This window comes from Schistocerca americana, chromosome 6 (assembly GCF_021461395.2).
Source record: "Schistocerca americana isolate TAMUIC-IGC-003095 chromosome 6, iqSchAmer2.1, whole genome shotgun sequence".
Lineage (NCBI taxonomy): Eukaryota > Metazoa > Arthropoda > Insecta > Orthoptera > Acrididae > Schistocerca > Schistocerca americana.
In genome coordinates, this window is record NC_060124.1 from 332,615,432 (window position 1) to 332,640,907 (window position 25,476).

The following is a 25,476-nucleotide window of genomic DNA, read 5'->3' on the forward strand; positions in this document are numbered from 1 at the left end:
GATGGTGGTCTGTGACAATTGTGCCAAAAGAGCACAATGTTGATACACGCACAAGTGTTTCGCAGTACGCCGTTCATCATATGTTGTTCAACATGCGGTTCTGCAGCGGACCACCCCTAAGTGTTCACATGTTGACCAAACGACATTGTCGGTTATGATTTCAGTGGACACGGGACTATCGGCATTTGATCATCGAACAATGGAAACATGCTGGCTCTTTGTTTGAGTCACAGTTTAGCTACTCTAGGCCATTACTGAGGTAAGTGGTGGCTCAAACGTTGCAGTGTGCCATGGACGCAGGCTGGTGGGAGTCATTCTCCTGTGCTTGCATGGGACCTGCGGTAGCAACCAAAGACATGCTGATAGCTGGTAACCACCTGCATTCCTTCATGCTTGATATCTTCCCCAACAGTGATGTTATCTTTCAGCAGTATAATTGTCCATGTCTTGGAGCCAGAACCATGCTGCAGCGGTTTGGGAACCACTATAGTGAACACATGTTGATGTCTTGGTGGCCAAATTTGCCTGAAGTAAATCTTATGGAACCCAGCTGTGTCACTGTCGGATGCCATCGCTGCATATGCAAATTAATGGCCCATTATTTATGCAGATTACATAACTTGTGTGTAGACATCTACTGCCACATACCTCCACAAATCTATTAACAAACTGTTGGATCCCTGATAAGCAGAATCAGTGATGTGTTTCGTTCCAAAGATGAACAAACAAGCTATTAAGCAGGTGGTCATTATGTCTTGGCCCACCTGTTTATATGCCTGTTACAAGTCATTTTCAAATTTCATTCACATTTTTTGGCACAATTTATTCACGAATAATTATCTTGATGTAAATTTTCACAAACTTATGTTCATTATCTTTGTTGAAGATGCTACTGTCATTAACTGTTTGTATGAAATGGAGAGGAAAAGGGCACTGAACCAACATTTTTTCTGTCATAAACATGGCAGTATCATATCTAATAAAACTGGTTATATAAAATCAGTTTTAATATTACACAGAACACAAAATTGTGTGCTGCTGGTGTAATCAAAAAGGTGTTTACAATGATAACACATACATAAAATTTAATTTGTGAGACACAGTCTTATCATCAAAGGGCCACTACTATACATTGTTCTGAATAATAACATTTCAATACTTAGTGCAAAAATAAAACGATTCTTACTGCTATAAATACACTATGTCATTTGTAGCACAAAATGTTCTTTACCGAACACGAACACAGTAAGTAAATTGAAATAACATCAACAATAAGGACAGGTTAATTGATTACAATTTGAATCATAAAACGATTCTGGGGACCTATACACGTGACACTGCAGTCACATGAGAAATTGTCTTTTAATACAGTCACAGCCTGTTGATGGACACATAATGCTGTAAAATACCAACAACAAAACAGCTGGAAATTATATCATACACATTCTACTGAATTTGTATCACACATATTCCACTACAGATTTCACATAGTTTGGGAGGGGGAATTGGGGGGGGGGGGGGGGGGGGGGCAATAAGGGAATGCTTGGCACCGACAATACACGGACGGAAATAGTCAATCCACTTTGTTATGTACATGTCTGTCACTTTTAACAACTAATCATTTACACACAAACACTTGTGATGTTACATTAGGAATACTACTTCAATAGACATGTAAATATTATCACAGTCCTTTCTACTGCATTACAACAATACTGATAAAGCCTGTAGTAAGTTTAACTGAAAATATGGACAGAATTGAAATAACATTAGAAAAATATATTTCTTACATAATAATTGAAATCACATGAGAAACATATATTTCTTACTTGATGATCAATGTAGTTTCTCCTTTCCAGGTGTACTTTATTTTTAAATGTTGCCAAGTTAAATTGTCATTAAAAGTTCTTGAACACAGAAAACACTTGTTGCATGGGTACTTCCATGCAAGGACAATTTCATTAAATTTGTATTCATTAGAACTTCCACTTCATGCAAAATTAATTTTATATTGCATGTCACAGTTGTAGCATAGAATTCCACATTAGCCACTATTAACTAATACTATTGACATAATAAAAAATCATGTCTTTCCTGATAATCACTAGTCAGGAGACAATTACAATTATTTCCACTTTAATATAAAGTATATTAAACGATTTTCTGATTTCTTGCCTTACAATAAAGGGACTGAGCATGTAAAATATTATATTTGTAAAAGCCAAGATAGTTGACTTACAATAGATGTTCTTTGGTACATAAGTATATGAAAATAATTTTAATTTAAAAAAGTATGATCCTCCATCAACAACATATGTTGTAACAGAAAGCTGCCTCACATCACTGTTCTCCTTCTAAATACGCGTTTAGAGTATTTACACAGTAATCACGGTGATCTGATACAGTCTTCTCAAAACCCATTCATTAAAAATCTATCAATTAATAACATTCACAACACAAGCTGAAAAAATTGTGGAGTCCACCAAGCACAATACCAGTGTGAGCAAAATGTTACCTTATTACACAAGAATATCAGCTACGATGACTAGCAAGGGAACATAACCTCCTCTGGTGTGCTTTCTGAAATGCCGGAAAACCTCTGTATATCATTCATAAATTTGAGTTTCTCTCTCAATCTGTATAAACATATTTGTGTACTTATAAACACAAATGGTTGTTCAGGCTAGGTACTGATACACATGACCATGAACAACCAAGTTAAAAAACTAAAGGCAATGATGTAGAACATATGGAAGTACACATGGCAGTGATATGAAATCCTGAAGAAAGAGAGAGAAGTAGGCACACTATTTTTCACTTGTGGGACAAACACCCCTTTTCATGAAGAAGAAGAAACCATTGCTGAATATTCTTGCTGAACATGTCTTCACATTGCTGTCTCCAATGGCTGGCTGTGGGCGCGTGCCAGCGATTCTGTGTACTGTGGCACTTCTTCAAGGAGTGCAGCCTCACTGCGTGAACGCGGTGGTGGTGGTGGCAAGACTGCATCTAAATCTGTTTCAAGAAGTAGAGGAGTTGGCTGGACTGTGTATGTATGTGGCAGTGGTAGAGTTTGCGTGTGTAATGGCAGAGGGCGTGGTTCTGAAATAGGCAGTACTTTTACAGGTTCCAGTGGAAGAGATTGTGTATGTGGTAAGGGTAATTGTTCTGTATCAGCTGGCTGTGTGCTGTGTACTTCTGATAATGGTAAGGTCGGTGAACGTGAAAGTGGTAAAGTTGCTGTTTCTGAATATGGCAGTGAATGTAGCTCTGACACTGGTGTCAGTTTTGGCTGTGACAGTGTCACAAGCTGTGGATCTTGTCGGGGCAGGGGCTCTGGTGTTGATGGAGGAAAGCCACTGGAGTCCGAGTCGTGGTCTGCTGCCCGGAAAGGAGGTAGTGATCTGTCATGGAAGCCTTCATTACGGTACATGAGGCCACCGGGGCCACTATTTGAGTGATTTAGGAATGCGAGGCTAGGATTGCTAGCTTCATAAATGTCATAACTGTAACTGCGTGAGTCATCAACTGAAGACTCTAGTCGAGACTTTTCAACAGAATCGAGGCTGCCACTGTCTTCTTGCATCTTGTGATATTCAGCTGCAGGAACCTATAAAATGAAATGGTTTCATTAAATATACAAATTCATGATGGTTTCTTTTTTCTGAAATTCTATATTTAAATTTGAACTGTTGAACTTGGGACTTTTTTAAGTACAGAAAGTTCGCTTTTTACCAAGGAAAGTGTTCACAAACAAGCTATACAACACAAAAGGGAAAATAATGTTTGTATAACATCTGTTAATTGTGTACGTGTACTTGTAAACACTGACAGAGGAATTTACACAACAGAATTATCACGAGGAAATTGATACTTGAAGTTTTAGTATCTGGACATTTAATGCCTGACATGTAGCACTGATGAAAACTGAAGCAACAGAAACAGGGAAAAGAGAGCTGTGATGACCACCTTTGTGAGAAATAGATTAATGAAACAAGACAAAACTTGGAAAGGAGATAAATAAAGTCAACTCAAATCAAAAGCGTAAAAGACAATTTGAAGAAATGAATGGAAATGATGTAGTTTAGTACTTACAGAGAAATTAATTGCTACTGAATTATTTATACACATATATTCATTTTACAAGCAGTGCTGATACGTACAATGGCTGGTCTTGGATCAAGCTCAGTAGTGGAGGACATGCCAACAGATCGTAAGGACCTAAGAGACTGCCGGATGGAGTTGCGACGTTCCAGGCGTTCGACCCGGCGATGGCGAGATTTGGCCCACCAGCATGCAGCTGCCAGCATTACCAACAGCAATGCTACACACACAGCACCCAGGACAGATACAGCTAGTGCATCACGTCGCCAGCTTAAAGGGTCTACATGAACCTTTGGATCTGTTACAAAACAAATCACAAATTTTAATTACAAATTAATATCAAATTTCATTTTGTAACACAATAATGGGATCTTATAAAAAAAATACATGCATAGAGATTGGAATTAATAATAGGTAGGAGCACTGATTACGTATGGAATTTATGCCTGACATTGTTACTGAAATTAACACAACTAAGGAGCTTTATCTATGAATCCAAATGTTACAAAATTAAGCCTGTCAATTCTCTTATTTCAATATCATATGTTTCCAGAACACTGAGTTCTAGTTGAAGATATGAGGGGCGTTGTACATGAAACTGGATAGTAGTGCAATGGAAACATTTCTTCAAAAATAATTACACTGATAGTAACAGTACATTAATTCAAACTGAATGTAAGGTAATTGCGGCAACCAATTAAAACAATACTGCATTGTGCTACAAATTTCTGTTGTACGAGAAGACGAAAAATTTTGTTACGTACCAATCTCACAAAGAAACGGACTGGAATAATCACAGTCATCTACTGTCACACGCTGGAAGGCAAAAACTGTGCATTTTCCAATGCTGTCAAGATGCTGCACCCATGCTCTGTCATAGTACTGGAACGTTGGCTGCTGTGATCTTATGAATTGGTACAATGAAAAGTAGTCGCCCGAAATATAGGGCATGGAAGCATTCAGCAGCTGCAACAGAATAATTTCTAGTAACTCCAAGGAGACTGTGAAGATTTATCAACAGTATATCAGATAAGCCAATCCACCAGTCATCATCATCATCATCATTTATTGCATTAAAAAGCTTTTACGGCCTACAGCAGAAAAGAAAAGAAAAACCATGCTACACAAAGAAAATACAAAAACTGCAGACTATAAAAAATATTATAAAGAAACACATTCAAAAAGCACAATAAAAAGGGGAAATCAGTTAGTCACAACAGAGGAGGTATCTATTGCAGATGGAAGTTAATCATTGCCAGTCTCTAGCTTCACCTTCCATCCTTGTCAGCTTCAATTGTTTAAGGGTTGTTAATACTTTATCCCCTTGGGCATTTTCCAGAAGGTTGAGAATTTAGGAGTCAGGGAGGGATCCATTAGATCAAAAGATGTGGCCAAACCACTGTAGCTTCTTTCTGCTCTGATATTCGGCCAATGTGTGGCTTTCTAAACCACTAGTACAGGTCTTCTTTCGTTCTTCATTCCCATTTACCTTCCATGATATTGCAAATGGGACCACAGATCTTTCAAAATACTTTCCTCTCTAAGGCACAGATTGCTTCTTCAGTTGTTGCTGATGTCACCCAGGTTTCACAATGATATAAAACTATTGGCCAAACAAAACAAGATTAGAATGGACTCCAAGTAGTCCAACTGCTGTTTAATCACTTCAAAGGACTACCAACTGTACTTCAGAAGCAGAAATGTGAAAATGGTGCAGGGAACTGTTTTAATAAATTAATTTAATTTCATTTAATTTTTTTTTTTTTTTTTTTTGCAAAATCTTAAGTGGGTATTATGGGAACTTTCTTTTCACAAACATGCACTAGCAAATAAAAAAAGGAGATTCACTGATCAGGACTTCTTGTATTAATCTAAATATATAATTATAACAAAATTAAATTACTGGTTGTGGATGATGAACGCCATACACAAGCAACCACAAGTTGAGGTTTCAAGAAAAGCTTGCAACTGAACAAGAACAGGTGAACATAATGAACAAAACAACTAAATGAAGAGCAATGGAGCTGTAATGAAAAATGAGTGACCATCTGCAAAAGAACAAAACTAACTGAATGAGACTGAGGTGTGAATGAGGCCGATGTGATGGAAATGGTGAATGACAGTTCCTCAGAAGTCATTCCTTGGTCTTTCTGTTCAGTTTAATGAAAAGTTCATTTGAACCCGTTACTTCACAAACAACCCATCTCTACCAGCTAGCATTTCTAATGAAAGAGCAACATTCAGAGAACAAAAGAAATCCATTTCCTTCAGACACTGATTTTCACAAAATCAGTTCAAAAAGTACAACTATTGTCCCTGTATGTGTGCAAGCACATTTCTCTGGACCAACTACAAAATAAATTATGTACATGGCTATATATGTGACTAAGGATGGGTGTAATGACGTTTCTAATTTTCAAAATATGAACTGCAAACAACAGTAACACATAACTCCAAAAATTAATAGGGGAGAACTCACCTTGCAGAATGAGCGAGCCTCCTGGAATGTGAGTGGGGCTCCAATATATGCAAGGCATGTTGTTGCATGCAGCCCCCATCCAGGAGGACACTTGCCACCACCCAGAAGGCTCGTATTACTGGTGTAGAAGGGCTGGTAGTCAACCTGTATCAGCTGCGGGTCATCCTGGATGTCCTTGATACGAGCACTGACAGCTGCACTCACATTTGTTCCCCACCAGTTATAACGAGCATCAATCGGTGCTTCCCACCAGTTGTTGGGACGTATGTCTCCAGGAAAATCTTGTACATCACTTGTTCTGTTAAACAGAGAAAGAAATTGGATGAACATAAATGATAAAAATTGGATTATAAATTACAATTTTATTTAAGAGAGACAGAGGGAGGAAGGAGGGAAGAGAGAATGTCACTCACTCATTTAGTGATAGATGTTAAAATAATTCTGTTGCTTTCATTGCACGTTTCATGTAAGAGTTATAAATCAACTGCAGTGCTAGCACAAGTTTCTTTCTCCATCATCTGACTACTTTGATGCAGCCTACCATGGATTCCTCTCCTATGCCAAACTCTTCATCTGAGAGTAGCACCTGCACATTACATTCTCAATTATTGCTGCATGTATTTCAGCTCTGTCTTCCCCTACAGTTTTTACCCTCTACAGCTCCTTCTAACTACAGCTAAAAGAAAAAAAAGAAAGCTTATTCAATTTGTTTATGTGTCTCTTGGTGGTTCGGTCCTCTACTGTTTGGTGAGTTGTTATCTTTATTCCTTAAATTATTTACATTCCACCACAACCTGCCATTACTATTTTTGTCATTTAATTCCAATTTCTATTCCCTTGCATGACATGTTTGGTGATTAATCAGCATTGTTCTGAATGGCATTTTTTGGTATATTTTCTTTGGTTATTTCCTCTGTAATTATCAGTATTGGGGCTTTCAATCATTTTCAGAATTGTTATTCATATATTTTTCATCACTACAGTGGTGAAAACTGTAGCATCTCACTGTGTTATCTCCTTCAGTTATAGTTTCAACACCTATTAAATTAAGAGTTTATTAATTATATGTGATTCTGTATTTTAGCTGCCAGCATAGAACTTCCCAGCACTTCAGGGAATGAAACACAGCAATAAACAATGCATTTTGGAAAGATCTTTGACGTACAGCAACATGTACAATGCATATTTTGTATTACAAAAGTATAAACAGGAATTCTACCAATAACGCAACAGTAGTTTTCATAGCACTGACATCGAGATTGTGATGCGCGTTTGTCAGCCAATCATAGCTCATGATATGTGATTCACCAGCCAACGACATCAGGTATTCAGAGTATAGGACTTGTGATATAGTCAGCCAATAGCAACATCACTGTTAAGTAGCACAATCAGACAAACAGGGGACATAAATGGTTTAAATTAATATACATTCCACACGACAAGGTTTCACCTGTAATACTGGTATTAATATACATTCTACACGACAAGGTTTCACCTGTAATACTGGTCATCACAATCCCCCCCCCCCCCCCCCTCCCCCTCCCCCCGAGAGCGTGGTTTGGCAGGATTGTAAGAGCACACTTAAATTGCAACAGCTCAATATTTCTGACAAGCACTAATATAAATTTCATTGTTGTGCACTGAACATTTTGTGTGGTACCCGACTGAATATATGTTCTGGCAAGCCCTTCGACTTTTCCATAGAAAAGGCAGTTGCACATGAAATTCCTCAAGAATTTACCTCACACTTTTTTTTTAAGGATAATGACAGTTTTTGCCATTGTTATTGCTTAATTTGTAATCTTACAAAAAACGAATGTTAAAGCTTGATCTTCTTTTAGCCATGTTACTCTTTAAGATAATAAATGAAAAGCACCAGTTTGCTTTTGTTCTACAGTATTACTTTCATTGTGTTAACCGGATTTTGGCCTACAAGGACTTCTTCAGACATTTACAGAGTATAGTCACCAAAGGAGTAACAATGTTTGTAAACAACATTGGAAGAGAAGTTACACATATAGATTGAAGCAGAAACATACAGTAAGTAACATCTTTGACAGTGTGGTGGTAATGCGATGAAAAAGTAAAAAATTGAACAGTAATTTACTTTTGTAAATTGTAATTGAACTGTAAATTGTAATTGAACAGTAATTTACTGTTCAATTTTTTACTTTTTCATTGCATTACCACCACACTGTCAAAGATGTTACTTATTGTATGTTTCTGCTTCAATCTAGACATGTAACTTCTCTTCCAATGTTATTTACAAACATTGTAACTTCTTTGGTGACAATACTCAGCAAATTTATGAAGATGGCCTTGTAAGCTGAAAACCAGTTAACACAATAAAAGCAATACTGTAGAACAAAAGCAAACTGGTGCTTTTCATTTATTATTATGTTGTTCTACCAAGAACCAACAGAAGATTCAGTTACTCTTTAATATATGAACTCCAAATATGCCGTTAAGTTTTAAATAATGGCATAAATCGTTGGGCTTCTGGGCCTCAAATTTTTCTAAGCAGCTGGTCCTCAAAGTGTTAAGTTTCAAAAGAGACTCAATTGCTCTGTGATTTAAAAAATTAATTTCACATTCCCACATGTAACATAATTCATCTTGCGTAAAAGGAAATTTACTTTGAATGTAACGCTTCCCAAACCACCAATCACAATATTTTCCTATGAGCTGTTATAAGTGTGAACAGTTGTGACCTCACATTCATCGAAAGCAGTTTGTTACAAAGTACTGCACAGTCTCCGTCTTAAAGCCTTTGACACATTTCGCAATCGGCAGATGCTTGTGTGCGCAGTTAGTTTTCTTTACAACTAAAATTTTATTTTGGTGTTATTCTCTTGTTTATGTTTTCTTGCTGCAGTATTACACTGCAGTAGCAGGACAAAGTAGCTTTCTTTGTTAGTGTATCAGTTCTTACCAGCTAAAATTACAAAAATTCAACTGGAAACTAAAACAATAAAAAATTTCCAGAAGTCTAAAAAATAACAGGGTTGTTCTAGTATTATTCTCACATAAAAAAATTCCCAGGTTTTTCCCAGATTTTCCACGGCATATGCACCCTTTACTTACTGTACAGAAGACATGTTAAGTTGCAGACAAGCACAATTAAAAGACATTTACATAAAGCTTCCGGCCACAGCCTTCATCATTAAAAATGAGGCACACACCATTCATGCACACAAGCAAGCACACCCCATGCACACATGACCACCAACTCCAGCATCTCGGGCTGGAATGCCAATTCCGTAATAACAAATACAAATTGTCTTTAGGTGACAGTCATACTTTGACACAATTTGGGGATATAATGAATTCTCTTGCAGAGGAAATTTTTAATGGTCAAGTGGACGGGGTGGGGAGGGGAGAGGAGGAAAGAAACTAACAGAAAGAGCGAGAGAGAGAGAGAGAGAGAGAGAGAGAGAGAAAGAGAGAGAGAGAGAGATGTTGCACAGAAGCCTGCATATGTGAATAGCCTGACACTTAACTCATCCACTAATGAAAAAGTAGCCCTGTCAAAAGACAGTAGAATTTTTTTGCTTATAGTAATATTATGAAGACTGAGAGGATGAAGATGGACCTAATTCAGGTCATGACTTTAGTACTATTAGGCAAAATCTTACTCAGCTACCTACGCAGTACCTGCATTAAAAATAATAATCGTGAGATATGTAGACAATAAATCCATTACCCAAAGGGTGATGTAATAATAGTGGACAAAGACACTGGCAGTGTCAGTGGTTTAGTTTAGAGATTTTTGTCTCAGGACAAATCATATAGCATGATACCGATAATAGTATTCTGTAGACAAAGGAATCTCAACAACGGAGCTATGATAAAATGAGAATTACAAAATTTCTGCATTTCACCCCTTAGTAGACACATACATTAAATGTACTGCCATCTGTGAATCAGAAGTATTATTCTATATTCACTAAAAATAATGATGCTGTGTTCACCCAATTTGTTACATTTAGTAATATGATGATTGCTGTTAACTTGGAGATGATATTTTAGGATAGAGATGATATTTTAAGACACAGTGAGGTGCTTACAGTACAATGAAGCAAATTTTATATGAATGCATGGTGTCTGTTCTTTCGGACATGTCGGAATTTTCTCAATTCAGTGCTCCATGTCTGAAAGAACAGAAACCACACATTCATATAAGTGATTGACCTATCTGGACAATGGGCAGATGCACAAATATGTCCAACCTCCTGTGGGAATCTCAGAGTAGTGAACATGGAGGAAATGGACAGATTTGTGGCACTTGATGGGAATGTGGATCGGCTGTGAGGCCTGCCAAGATAGTACTCGCAGTTGCAATGGTGCTGTGTCCCGGATGGGACAGTGGTTAATGCACCTGCCAAATAAGCAGGAGATTCCAGGTTTGAATACTGACCCAGTACACGTTTTCACTCATTGCCGCTGATTCCACATAATGTCCCGATGCAACTGACAGCAGTGATCCCCCTTTCCTTTCTTTTCTCCCTTCTCCAATTTAAATATGAAGTAAATGTTATATGGAAAGTGAATATATGCATTATTAAACAGAATACCTCCAATTTCAACCAACAAAGTCACTGTAACAAAGCCAATTATGTGGTTTAAACAATACTCACAATGATCTGTTAACAGTAATAAGCTCGTAATCATTGTCAGGATTCCAGAAAACATTGTCGACATAATGCTGTCCAGCAGTTGCAGCAACAACTGTACTTCTTGATTCTCGTTTTGTAGCAGCATTCCTGTAATAAAAACATTTATAATGAAAGAAACCATACACACAGTACATTAACTACAATCAGGCACCAAGTAGTGGTTAATAACTGGTTTGTGTGATCTGAACTGGTTTCTTTTCTCTTCCTGCATTCTCTTACCTTATCTTGTTCTTTGTCTTGAGTTCCTTAATCCTACAGCATAAATATAATTAGTTACTAACCATGAAATTTTGCTTTTAATCTGTAAATCTTAGTAGTAATTTGGTTTATATCCTCTCACCATTCTTATTACCCATGTTTCTATTACTATGAAATGTCATTATTAATGCTTTTACCATTTTCTTAATTCAGTGCCCCAAATCAATAGGTGCTGTGTCAGCTTCTAAAATTGACAAAGTGACAGTATTGTCAGTATTTATTTTCAGGGGGTGTAGTTTCTACTACACCTACCATAGCAGATACTATGCATTCCAGCCCTAAGGGCCAAGTAATGCTAACTGGCTGCCATGTCTTCCTCTGCCAATGGAGTCACTTGGATGTGGTATGGAAGAGCATGTGTCATCCTAACCCATTATCAGCTTTCCATACCTTGGAACTGCTACTTTTCATTCAAGTAGCTCCTCACTTGACATCACAAAGCTGGATACTCCCCAATCCAGTCCTCCCATGAAGGAAAAGGCCACTTGTAAAAGTGGAAGTTATTTACAAAAAAATATTACTTTCTCATTCTTCAGACAAAAATTGAAACTGATCCTTTTTTTCCTATCACTGGTTAATTTGTAATTCACGTGTTGAAATGCCCATAGAACATGCTTGATCAGTTGATAAAAGGGTTTTTTCACTATTTCTAACTCTTGAATGTTTTAAAATACCTCTTGAACTTTTCAAATAATTTTTGGCTTTATTTATGACTGCTGTGTGATGGCAGGCATGTGAAAAGTAACACTACATCTATCAACGAATTTGCCACTTCACTTTGTTCACTTGATGCATTAGTATATTTCCTCTCTGAATCATACTTTCTTTAAATTAAATGTGTTTTAAGAAACAGTGTGATTAATAACTGTGAGAAAAATTCAAATTAAATATACCCTATTTACCCAATTATAACACAAGGTTTTTTCCCAAATACATCATTCGAAAAATACGAGACCATCTTATATTCACAGATTAAACTGTGAGGTCAATGTTTTTATTGTTTAATAGATTATTATAGAGGTTGTCTTACATTCACAATGAAGCTTTGGCTATTAAGGTTTGGTATAAATTTATTTTGAACAATCCTGAAAGGAAGGTCATGCCAAGCCATCGGCCTTGCCGCAGTGGTAACACCGGTTCCCGTCAGATCACCGAAGTTAAATGCTGTCGGGCTGGGCTAGCACTTGGATGGGTGACCATCCAGTCTGCTGAGTGCTGTTGGCAAGCGGGGTACACTCTGACCTTGTGAGGCAAACTAAGGAAATACTTGATTGAGAAGTAGTGGTTCCGGGCTCGGAAACTGTCATATGGCTGGGAGAGTGGTGTGCTGACCACATACCCCTCCATATCCTAATCCAGAGACGACACCTGTGGGCTGAGGATGACATGGTGGCCAGTGGGTACCTTTGGGCCTTCATGGTCTGTGCGAGAGGAATTTAGTTAGGTTGTGCCAAACAAAACTTGGTTTTACTTGCATTTGGATAGGCTCGAGATTTCCCAATACACCAAAGCGCTCTCGATACAGTATCAACCTCGGTCGAGCAGTCACATGATATTTGACTCATGACACTAGAGCAAGGGATACATGAGGAATATGAACTAGCCACTACAAGTGTCTAATGCTCTGCTTAAAAATTGACAGTTGTGTGAAACACAAGAGCAAATAACATTAAATTATATCAACTTGCAAACTTTTGTTGTATTTCAAAGGATTTGCAATAAAAGTTCTCATAAATGAATGGATACCATATACCTACAATTCTGCTGCTTTTTAAGTAAAGGCAACATACAAAGGTGAAAATCTTATCCTTCAAAAACCAGTACTTGATTATGAACGCAAGGCAATATTTTCTTTGGTTATGAGAAACTAATGATTTACCCAGTCGGCTGCAAATGAGAAATTCGGTCACTGTAAATGTATTAGAATATCAGAGAAAATCATTACCAGCTTTTAATCAGCTTTAGAACAAAATGACGACACATTCAGATGAAACGAGAAGGAAAATTAATCCAGAATGAAATGTCTAACAAAATAAATCAGATTAAACTGACTGTAACTGTTGTCGTGAGAATAAAGCACAGTGGAAAGACCCCAATTTGGAGACAGTACAGACGTCACTAGATTGCGGGAGAAAGTTCAAGAACTGGACTGAATAGTAGCTGCGATCTTTTATTTATATATTATTTGCTGTTGATACATATGACCTGCACTCTATAAGATATTGCTGTCCATTTTTCACTGTTGCTCAAGTGCAGAACTATGGAAAGTTGGCTGATAAATACCATGAGTGTGGAGAGGACAGTGTTGTGCAGGCATAAATTTCATCGTGCAGCCAACCACGGGAATGTATACTGCGTACTTTGGCTCTTTATGAACATCTACCATCTGTTTACCTGAATCCATTTGCAATCAGAATCAAATAGACTTAAAAATTGGACAAATACTCAACAATAGCATACATTTCTGCAGGAGATGTTAAAACCCTAGATGAGGGCCAGTAGTGTACTTCCATTTAGTGCAACAACATTGTTGACATTTACTCTTTGACGTATAACAGGAATGATTTTTTTTTTTTTTTTTTTGTGGGGGGGGGGGGGGGTGGGGGGTGACAGGCAGTGAGGGAGCGGCAGGCAGACAATACATTTTGAAGCAAGAGACGTGCCCAACATTCTCATGTCAGTATGGAAGCGAAATATGCTCTGTGTTTAAAAAAAAAACCACACCTGTGTTCTCGGGTCCTACGGTGACCAGCACTTCAGAACTCGCAACACATTCAGAAGAAACAGCCAAATATTTGCGACAACAGAGATAAAGTTTCACAGTTTTCCTGTTAGGATGAAAGACAAAGATCAAAAGTGGTGGTGATACAACAGACAACAAGCTAAGTAAACAAAGAAGGCTGTGAAACAAAAATTGATGTAAACAATTTCTTTTTGTTTATTTTATTTCTCCTTGCATTATCAAAATGAGGCAACCAATAAACAGCATAAATTTAGAATAGATGTAATGTTAACTTCTTAGACAGGTCCCTTACATCAATAAAAGTTTGGAATTTTAATGAGTCAGAATATGTTAAAAAATAAATTTTCTCAAGGAGCCTCTTAAAAAAAGGGGGTCGTCTTATATTCAGGGTCATCTTATACTCAGGAAAATATGATCCCTCCCCATTATCTGATTCGAGTGCATAGTTCTTAATGATTTTATCACAGTTAGCTTGTAACTTTTGTAATGTTATCTTCTGATCTGCTTGTCCTTTATTTCCTATCTCTGCAGTCATTTCATTCATTTTCTTCCACAAGATCCCTTGAGTCTGAAAGACAAAAAATTTGATATGAATGCTTCATTTTCCATTATAGAGTACTGTTTATACCTATGGTGTGTAATCTCTTGTGTAACTTCGTAGAGGAATAACTTTCATTTCTTAATGCCATTTTTACATGTTACGATGTGTGTCCAGTTTCCTCCAGAGGCACTATTTCCCATACCTAACAGAAGTAAAAACGTTGCAACAAAACAATAAAAAAGTGAGGCACTAAAAGTATGTCGCAAGATCCATATATCTATTGGGCAACTTTTCTGTTTTCCTCAAATTACGTTTCAAAGGAACTATTATCCAAACATTGCCTGCATATTACACTTTGTTATTAAAGGCTACAGTGGCTATGCTTTCTAAATTTATAGTGTTCCACTCTTTAAAAATGAGTATGTGAGATTTTAACATTCCTGAATTTCCTATTGTTCTTACCTTTTGCTACTTTATTCCACTCTAATTACAATGGGTTCTGTAATACACATGACTGAAAACAGGTGATAAGGTGTTCTGTTGCCAGACAGTATTTAAGCCAGCACTCTGTCATCCATCTGCTGTTCACTCTGAGCCAGGGCTCCAATTCAGACATCCAGCTCACGCAGCTGCCACTACGGACAATGCCCTGGGGCACCACATTGCCATGACGGTTCTGTCTTAGTAGTTGTGGAAGTCATAAACTTTGCCTAAATTATTCTTGTAGTACATTTACCATAGACTGTACCAAGAGGACTTTTAATTCCATACCTAGATTGAAGAACTTAAACCTTCTGTGAAATTTTAACTCTGTGCACTGATGGAAGAACTAATGTTTAGTTGAACTTTGCTTCAAGACAGTCTCCATGAGACCTACCATTTTCATTATGTGTGACCAATTTGTTTGTTTCTAAATTATGACTTTCAGCCAGTGACTTTCAACCTGCCAATCTTGTGTTATTATTTGTTGGAGAAGACAAACAGTGTTTCTTAGTTTTTGTGACAAACCTTTTGAAGAAATTTTGACATTGATTGTTCTTCAGTTAGTGTGTGGTCTCCTTATTGTGCTTAAGGAAATGCTAAATGCGGAAGGATATGAACACATTGCACAGCAATGTGTACTGTGTACAATAAAGGAGCAGTTAGGAGATAATGACAGTATCATTATGACTATGCCTCCTGTCATAAAAGGAGCATCACTGAGGCAATGGTTAGTGAACAATATCATTTCTGAAATGGACTGGTCTGCCCGGAGCCCCAATCTGAACTCAATGAAACACATTTGTGATGAGTTACAACGTTGATATCATATCAGAATCTGTTGCCCGACATCCCTACCATCTCTGGTTTCGGCTCTTGAGGAAGAAGTGTCTGCCCATCCTACACAGACTTTCAGGCACCACTAACAAATGAAAAGATTCCATCAGTCTGAACTTCTACTACTTTAGATGCAGTTCTAGGTGTAAATTTAGAAGATCCAATAAGTTCTAACAATATGAAAACATTTTTATTCCAGGCTGTATGAGTATTAAACTGTTAATTATGCCTGTGTTGATGTATTTTCAACAAATACTTATGGGACAGTGGGTCAGCAACCTGAGCTTAAGAAAAGAGTTAAAGCAAGAGATGAAAAGCTCATCAAAATAACATACATATTGTACGTTTTTACGCGTGATTAACAGCAAGCAAGGAAATAACACCATTATCCTGACAGCTGGAGAACTATTAGTGAGGGGCAAAAATCTGTCCTACATTGCACAGAATTCTCATGAGCTATCGTTAAATCTGTAAGTAATAACTGTTTAGTGAACATTTCATTTACACTCAAATATCTCACTTTATTAAATTTTCAAACAACGTGTTATCAAAAAATTTTCAAACAACATGTTTACAAAATTTCACTGTCCGAATGCATCAGAAATGCAGAACCAACTATGGAATATTAAGCTATTAGTATCTTGTATGAAATACTGAGGTATTACGGGCTTGCATAAGGAAAGCATGGTTTCTAATCACGGTGATTCATCATAAACAACTGCATTTTTATCTGTCACCTACAATATGGAATGAATTTGTGTAAACATTTCTAAGCATATCAGAAATGAAAATTCTTACAAAAGAAGTATTTTTTAATTATTAATGCCTACAAAAATAACATTTAATATCAAAAATCAAATGTATCTGTATAGCCAGGAATTTGGTAGCAAGAAGGAGAGTGTACACACTTACCAATAAAAGCTGTTATTGTATGTTATCTGATAAATTGGAAGTCGGACCTTCTCAAAACCAGACACTTCTAATATATGACAGCCAATATTATTTTGCACAAAGTTATATGAGAAGTTTGTCACAACCTGCAAGAAATACAAATAGTAATTACCAAATTTATTACAAATGACAAACACAAATAATTATTCAACATGTATCACAAACAGCTTTCATGACTGCAAATCACATTCACTAAGAGTATATGTAAGATGATAACATGCTGGTGGTGAACACAATACGAAAAATCCACATAAAAGAAATAAACATTTGAAAAGGAAACGTTCTTGTGTGTGTGTGTGTGTGCGTGTGTGTGTGTGTGTGTGTGTGTGTGTGTGTGTGTGATGACACGTTCATGCTGGGATCTTTCTTAACAAATGAGATATCACATAATTAGAGATCATTTTAAGTGATACAATATTTTGATTTTCTGATGATTTGTTAAAATGCTACAGGTCTCTCTAAATGAGAATATATGTGAAAATGTCATGACGAAAGGGAAAACTGAAAAATTGTAATAAGGAAACTGAAAGTGACAGATCTGAATTTATTTTCAAGAAATATTTGTTCCCAATACTATGAGACATGATTAATACACACACACTTCTGAGCTCTTTTCCATTTTTTTAAAAAATAAACTGTGTAAATTTGTAGCTTTTTGCGAATTTCAAAATTATGTTTTGAAAACGAATGGTCACAGGATGTTAACTGTCTTGAGAAATGATAAAGTGGAAGGACTGCTAACTGTCAGCTATGACATTAATGCATGAAATTCTTAAACTGTCAAAATACTTGTACATAAACAGAGTGTATACGCGAACAAGGGAAAAAAAAATTCCGGATATCCCGGTTAAAAAATAGTCCCTTTCCCGTGAGAAAATACACTTTTGCCATGTTAAGTGGCAGTAGATTTTTCCCTTGGAACTGTAAAACTTGTCAATCTTTTGAATGGTTGATGTTTCGTTTCCCTGCGTCAAATTTCCCGGCACTTAAAAAAACACGGATGGAAAGACCTTTGATGTGCAGCAACATATATGCTGGATATTTTCATATTATGAAAGTATAAATTCAAGTTCCACGAAACACACCACATTAGATTCTGAAGCATTGACATCGAAATTGCAATGCCCGTTCGTAAGCCAATCATAGCTCATGTCACGTGATCTCTCCAGCCAATGACAGCAGATATTCGGAGCATAGTACACGTGATGTAGTCAGCCAGTAGCAAGATCACTGTTAAGTAGCATGAACACACAAAGAGGAAAAGTTGTGGTTTACAGTAATATTCATAGTGTAGCTACAAGAAAAGATAAGCTTATACATATAGTATTGGTATCAAAGATTAATAAGCTACAAGGGAATTTAAGTTTTCATATGTAATACTGGTCTTTTTTTTGCATGTGTTACACTTTAAGACACATCACACAAATGTGCCAGTAAAACTTAAAATAATGACTTAAATGTATGGTCTTATGGGCTCAACATTCTTCTATGGGACTGGTCCTCAAAGTGTTAAGTTTTAAATGAGAGTCAAATGCTCTGTGATTTAATAAATTCATCCCACATTTTCACAGGTAACATAATTCATCTTGTGTAAAAAGAAATTTATTTTGAAAGTCATGCTTTTCAAACCATCATTCGCAATATTTCCCCGTGGCCTGTTGGAAATAGGTTCATTTTAGCAGGTGCCAGAGAGCGCCAGAAAACAGGCATTATTGCACATGCATTGCTACGATGATGTAAGAAGCCCATATGTTCATCTGTATAAAGCTTTAAGAGAAACTCCAAGAACATTGGAATTTCGTAAACCTTACCAAAATTCATAATTCGGCTTGAAGTGCACACTGGCTTGTCCAGATTCACAATGAAGTAAGTCCCACCTGATATTAAGCTTTTCTATGTGGTTTTTGGGGTGTGAATTTTCTTGAAGTATTGGTACTTTACTATCTCATGTGTGGTTCTTTATTACAGCATTATGCCATACATATGCCAGAAAATGAAAACGTGCACTTGAAAGTAAGTGAACAACTGGAACTAGCCAAACTGTGAAATGAAGCACTTTGTTTCAAATAAATTGACTGCCTCAGTGTAAAAGATTAATAAAAGCCAAATTTCTTTAGCAAACCAACAAAAATAACTTCATTGTTCTGCAAGGCGATTAATGCCTGACTGCCAAAAACGAGGAAATAAAATAAAATCAGAAAACCGAAACTAGTAATATAGTCTTGCCTTATGTAATTATGTGAATGTATTTTAACTTACTCTAGCTCCCAGCTACAGAAATCCATTTTGTTTTCATTTGACATGGGAGCCGTAAACGAAGAGGAAACAGTGAAATCACTAAACATAAACACGGGTCATTTGGAGACTACTCCCCTCCCCACTACAACTCAGACATCTCTGCGCATGTGCGAATCTGGCAGCTAGGGTACGCCAGAAAAATTTTTCTCGTTGCATCTGGCTGCTTGCTGCTAATGCTGATATAGCTAGCAACCACACTCCAAGTAGCTGCAAGTGGGAGAAGGTACAGCTCCTATGTGACTCAGCTGCACATGCACATGAGTCAGCTGGCAACTGCTCAAACGAACCTATCGTAAACAGTTTTGATGTCATGCTAATAGCAGTTTATTGTTACGAAGTACTGCATAGTCTTCGTCCTAAGGCCTTTGACATATTTTGCTGTTGGCAGACACTTGTGTGTGCATGGTGTTTTGTTGTAGTAAATGGTGCATTTCCTTTGCAACTCAAGTTTTATTTTGGTTTTTTTCTCTTGTTTATGTTTTATTGCTGCAATATTATTCTGCAGTAGTGGGATGCAGTAATATTCTTTATCAGAGTAACAGTTTTTAACCAGTCAAAAATACAAAAATTTAACTGAAAACTAAAACAATAAACAATACTCAAAATTCTGAAAAATTTCCAGGTTCTTTCCAGTTTTCTCCTGGGTGAAAAATTTCCCGGGTTTTTCCCAGATTTCCCGGGGCATATATGCCCTGATAAAGCTAAAAAAAAATCTCATTTTTTTTGGTTATTTAGAAATTATTTTCTCCAAAACCTCCATCCTAAATGTTCTAAAAATTTCATGGTATGTTAGTTGGTCACTGTACTTAGGGAATGTACAATCAGAGTGGGCAATACTTGTCTGTACAAAATGTGACAAATTTTTTAGGTAGACCTAGCTGTACTCTCAAGATCAAAAAATCATGGACACTTAAATATTTAAATTGATTGCTGAGTTTAAGTAAATGTCATGCAAAACTGATATTTCTGAATCAAAATAATTACTATGCAACACTATACATGAATTGGAAAACAATTCATAATTTTGTTCAAAACCATTTTATAACAAAAATGAGATACAGAATATTTATACCCTTTTTTTCCACCTGCTCTCATTGAATTTGTATGAGTGAGCTGAATTTGCACATGGACAAAGATGATGCAACAACGGCAGTACTTGGGAAATGGGAATTGCACACTGATCTTTTGATGATGGCCATCTGAAAGCATTAGCAGGACCATGAGGTGTCCTAAAGGAGATGGGTATATATTGCAACTCATGAGTGACACTTATTATCTGTCTCACCCACCACTGATTGTCATACACACAAGAAATGAAGTGGCTCACTAAAAAGTCTTCTAATGTATACTGTGGTCTCTGCATTTCACACACAGTAATAGGCTGCATTTCGTGGAGAACTGTTCTTGCAATGTATGTGCCACTCTGGGATGCAACCCAGTAGTGACTTGATTGAATTCCTACCACAGGCTTCATAACACACCACTCTTCTCTCTTTTTTAAGCAGAACTCCCTTAATGTACTTTCAACAGAATTAAGAGTTTCACATTTGTTACTAATGGTGATATGGTGTGTACAAATCCAGTAGCATCTCTTATAGCATCAACAGGTTCATGCCGGAGATTAAATCTTGTTGCAAGTTGTTTACGGAGGTCTCCTACCCTGTCACATGCACTTTTTCCATGACCTGTTGCTGAAAATATCCATTTTTTTTGTCTTAATTCCTGTACTACAGTATTGACCAAGTTCATAAAGCTGAAAGTGGTTTTTAAAATGAGATGCTGCACCATCAGTCACATACACAAGTCTAGGAAATGCATGGCCTCTAGATGCTAGGCTTATGTCATCAATTATCATGCTGACAGTATAGCATGCATGTGCACTGCCATGAATGAGATCATCACTGCCAATAGTAATATAGTGTGATGTTCCAAGGAAGTGAGAAACACATGTGAATATTGATATCTGTTGTGGGTGTCAGTGGTAAATTTTGAATTTTGTTCTGCAAAGCAACAGACCAGGTCTCAGCAAAGTCTAAATGAAGAACTAATGTGGTTGATTTTACTTCTGCTATGGCCTGTCTCTCAATCCTTTGGATATGATGGTGAGCTATTCCTTTCATGACCCAAAGCCTAACCTCTGTAACAAACTTCTCTGGCTCTACTGTCTTCATAACCAACTTTCCTCCCTCCCCCAACACTTAGGTTACATCACTGTCAGTATCCTGAAGATGTTATGCTTCCACAGTCATCACTTCAGCACCAGGACACATCACACATTCCTGCAACCAACATTTATCTTGCGGCTCTTGACACATACTCAAAAGCATCAGGTCCATTTCTGTGTACTGTGACACTGCTTATGGCAAAACAAACAAGTTTCAAATTAGTGCAGTAAATACATGTGCATACTTCCTTCAACGGCTGGCATTTTACTCATTTTGGTCATAAGGAGTATAATTTTGTGAGACCAATTTTTAAATTTTGGTTCTCCTTTTTCATTACGAGATATGCTTCTCTTATTGATCTTGTCATATATCTTTTTCCTTATTAACTTTTTCATCATTTTTGCTAATAGAGATAATATCAGCCTGATTAGGACTTTGCCTGCTGCAATCTTTGCCGTCAAATAAGTAATATTCCAGAACAACAGTAAGTGAATCATCTTGCAACAGATGCCCACAGTAAGAATCTGGGCATGCCCAAATACATTTCCATCCTGGATTTTCCATTGTTTGATTTTTACCTTTCTCATTCTATATTTTATGAGCTTTTGAAATTGAATAACATGAGGAAGTGGGTATGTAGTTCTGTATCTGCTGCTTAGAGTAGCTACCTGGTATCAGTGTCCGTTAATGTGCCTTCTCAGTATAGGTGGTTGCTGAGATAGCAGTATTTAGGTTTTGAAACCACACATCACATTTCATGCGCATATCACTATCTTGAGATTCTGCACCAAGTGCATCTACATTATACACTTCGCAAACTTTTGAAGATGTTGCTTATGTAAAATTTGTTTCAATTTCTTCCACTTTTCTTTTTACATACTGTCTTCTTCTTGTGCTTTTTACCTTTCCTGGATGTTTAAGGTGGGATATAGTAGAGGCTACAGCAGAAATGCTAATATTCAACACATCAACAACATCACACCCAGGAATATAAACATATGCACTGTCTTGTTGTTTCACATACGGGTGATGGTGATCGTTCAGGTGGGTTGTCACTAAAGTCCTTCTTGTAGTGAGTCCAGCAATTCCTGCACAATGGGTGTGATGCTAATACCGTTACTTAAGGACCGATATATTTCTGCAATACATCTGACAGTTTCCAACAACTGTGAAGTGTTTCTTACTCTTCTTAAACACCACCTTCTTGTGTTTTTTTTCATAGTCCACCCACTTCACTCTTTCTTTACTGTTATTTCATTACTGGCATTGTACCTAACAAAAAGTTCAAACCAAACACAAAACTCAATGCAGAGTAGTTTATGTGCAAGTTCTCACTCATTTGTTATAAACAGAAGAGTGCTGGAAACAGTGTTGCCAACATGTATATTTTGCACTAGAAATTCAGTGACACGAAATATGCAGAATGATGAAAAATTTTTAACACTTTACACAGAAAAATATTGCCCACTGTGTTTGCACTGACTACTAACACATTAACCAAACAATATTTTTTGTAATTCTCAAAAGTTTTTGAATGGGGGTTTTTGAATTGTGGGAACAAGAGACTGACCAGTGACATGCATTGTTTGTTCCTTGGATGAGTAGCTGATTTCAATGGTTTGATGTTTATTCTTTGTTCTTCATTTTTGTTCCGGTGTTACTCCAAGTATATAAATGTCTCTTAGTATATATGGGTTTGGTTTCTGACCTACATAATTGGTGACCCCAAAAACAACACCAGTTTAAGTTGCAACAACATTTTTTCGGATTACATTTGCTACAACAACATTTTTTCGGATTACATTTGCTACTCATGGAAGGCGTAAATAATTTTTCACAAACCATTGGTGATGAGATCCTGCAGCTGCATCAAGAGATTGAAGTTTTAGAACAGTCGGTACTGAGAAATGACAGCAAGACGGACACAACGAGATCACAAACTCCAGCGATAACTACAGTGCTGAGAGCACACACCCATGATAAAAATTTTCTGCATGCAGATTCATTCATGCCAACTGCACCGCACCTACAATGGATAAATTCAATGGATAAATTCCTGCAAGTAGCTGATACAGCATGTGCCACATTGGAGTCAACCACTGTGACAGGCGTAGTGGCCACAAATACAAGCATCAGAACAGAAGGTGACAAACACGCATTGCAGTTTTTTTTGGAGCCGATGCTGAATCATGCCACAACATCTTGTCAATAATCACCAGACATCGTTGGGCAACTCCGAGAGTTACGGACCACAATGGGATGAACTATCACGCAGTTAAAGAACTTGGAGTTACAGACGGTCGCTGATAAGAGGACGTAGTGATCCCGTTCATCCAATCTACAGCCATCAGACACCATTCGAGGTCAAACTACTGCCGATGCTATCTGCTGGAACCACAGATGGCTCAGCACCCGTGCTACAAAGTGCATGAAACCATGTAAATGCCCAAATGGCAGCAAGGGCAGTTAGAATTAGGCGTCACGGGCTGTAGCACTCACAAACAGTGCTGTCGATATAACTAGGGTCAAATTGCAGCAATGCACAGATGGACACATGGGAAAGGTAAGGCCCATGATGGCATGCTTATTACTTTTCCGATGAGTCATGGCATGACATCGCATCGGTTGCACATGATTGATAAGGTTTCAGGCTTAAGATTTTTAATAGACACTGGTTCAGAGGTCAGCACCCTTCCAGTCACAGGCACAGCTAAGACAACAATGCTGAAGCCCTTACAGTTCATAGCTGTGAACAACTTCAGCATCAAAATGTATGGGCGCAAAGATATAATGATAGACATTGGTTTTCCTACTCCATACAATCGGAATTTCAAGGTGGCAAACATTACTCAACCCATATTAGGTGCTGATTTTCTGTCACACTTCGCACAGGCTGTAGACTCGGCAAATGCCTGCCTTATAAGTGGTACACAATATGAAAGGGTAAAGGTAATTAAGAGAGGTTCTTTGGACAAGGTAATAGGAGTAATTAATGATGCAAGTAAACAGTGGAGCCCGGATACGTTGGTGCAGCCAGTGTTAGGCATCATACAGTGCATTATATACCCACAACACGAGGTCCACCGGTTTCACAACGCATTCATAGAATAGCTCCAGAATGGTTGGCTGAGACTAAGGCGATATTTGAGGATGTGCTCCGTGCTGGTGTTATACGAAGGTCAGACAGCCCACGGTCATTCCCATTACACATAGTGCACAAAAAGGATGGCACATGGTGCCCCTGTGGCAATTACCATAGGCTGAACGCAAGAACAGTCCCAGATAAGTACCCGATTCCTAATATCTAAGAATTTACCTATTCTCTGTCTGCCCCGATAGCTGAATGGTCAGCGTGATAGACTGCTGTCCTAAGGGGCCCGGGTTCGATTCCCGGCTGGGTCGGGGATTTTCTCTGCTCAGGGACTGGGTGGTGTGTTGTCTTCATCATTTCATCCCCATCTGGTGCGCAGGTTACACAGCACAAGAGAGAGATCAAGAGTTGCAAGACTTACTAACAGACTGACACGCAGGATTGCGGCTGGAACACATAGAAGTGCCAGGAAGCAAGATCAAAATATGGTGCAACGTATCGCAAAAGATGCTGGAGTTGTTCACGGCTATGAACCATAAGGGCTTCTGCATTGTCGTCTTAGCTGTGCCCGTGACTAGAAGGGTGCTGACCTCTGAACCAGTGTCTATTAAAAATCTTAAGCCTGAAATCTTATCAATCATGTGCAACCGATGCGATGTCATGCCATGACTCATCAGAAAAGTAGTAAGCATGCTATCATGGGCCTTACCTTTCCCATGTGTCCATCTGTGCATTGCTGCAATTTGACTCTAGTTACATCAATGGCGCTGTTTGTAAGTGCCACAGCCCATGGCTCCTAATTCAAACTGCCCTTGCTGCCACTTGGGCATTTACATGGTTTCATGCACTTTGC

The 25,476-nt window shown here is 37.6% G+C and overlaps 1 protein-coding gene and 1 pseudogene across 1 annotated transcript in view; one reads left to right on the top strand and one right to left on the bottom strand.

The window, feature by feature from the left end:
- Window positions 1-1,496: 1,496 nt before the first annotated feature.
- Window positions 1,497-25,476, bottom strand: part of LOC124620119 (protein bark beetle) — a 351,158-nt gene continuing 327,178 nt past the window's right edge. The window contains exons 31-36 of the mRNA XM_047146790.1: window positions 17,031-17,155; window positions 11,221-11,346; window positions 6,584-6,881; window positions 4,869-5,070; window positions 4,164-4,402; window positions 1,497-3,610 (exon numbers count right to left, since the gene is read on the bottom strand). Coding sequence (XP_047002746.1) covers window positions 2,888-3,610; window positions 4,164-4,402; window positions 4,869-5,070; window positions 6,584-6,881; window positions 11,221-11,346; window positions 17,031-17,155 — 1,713 coding nt within the window. The 3' untranslated portion in view covers window positions 1,497-2,887. The remainder of the gene's footprint in view (window positions 3,611-4,163; window positions 4,403-4,868; window positions 5,071-6,583; window positions 6,882-11,220; window positions 11,347-17,030; window positions 17,156-25,476) is intronic.
- LOC124620607 lies at window positions 12,624-12,741 on the top strand (annotated as a pseudogene).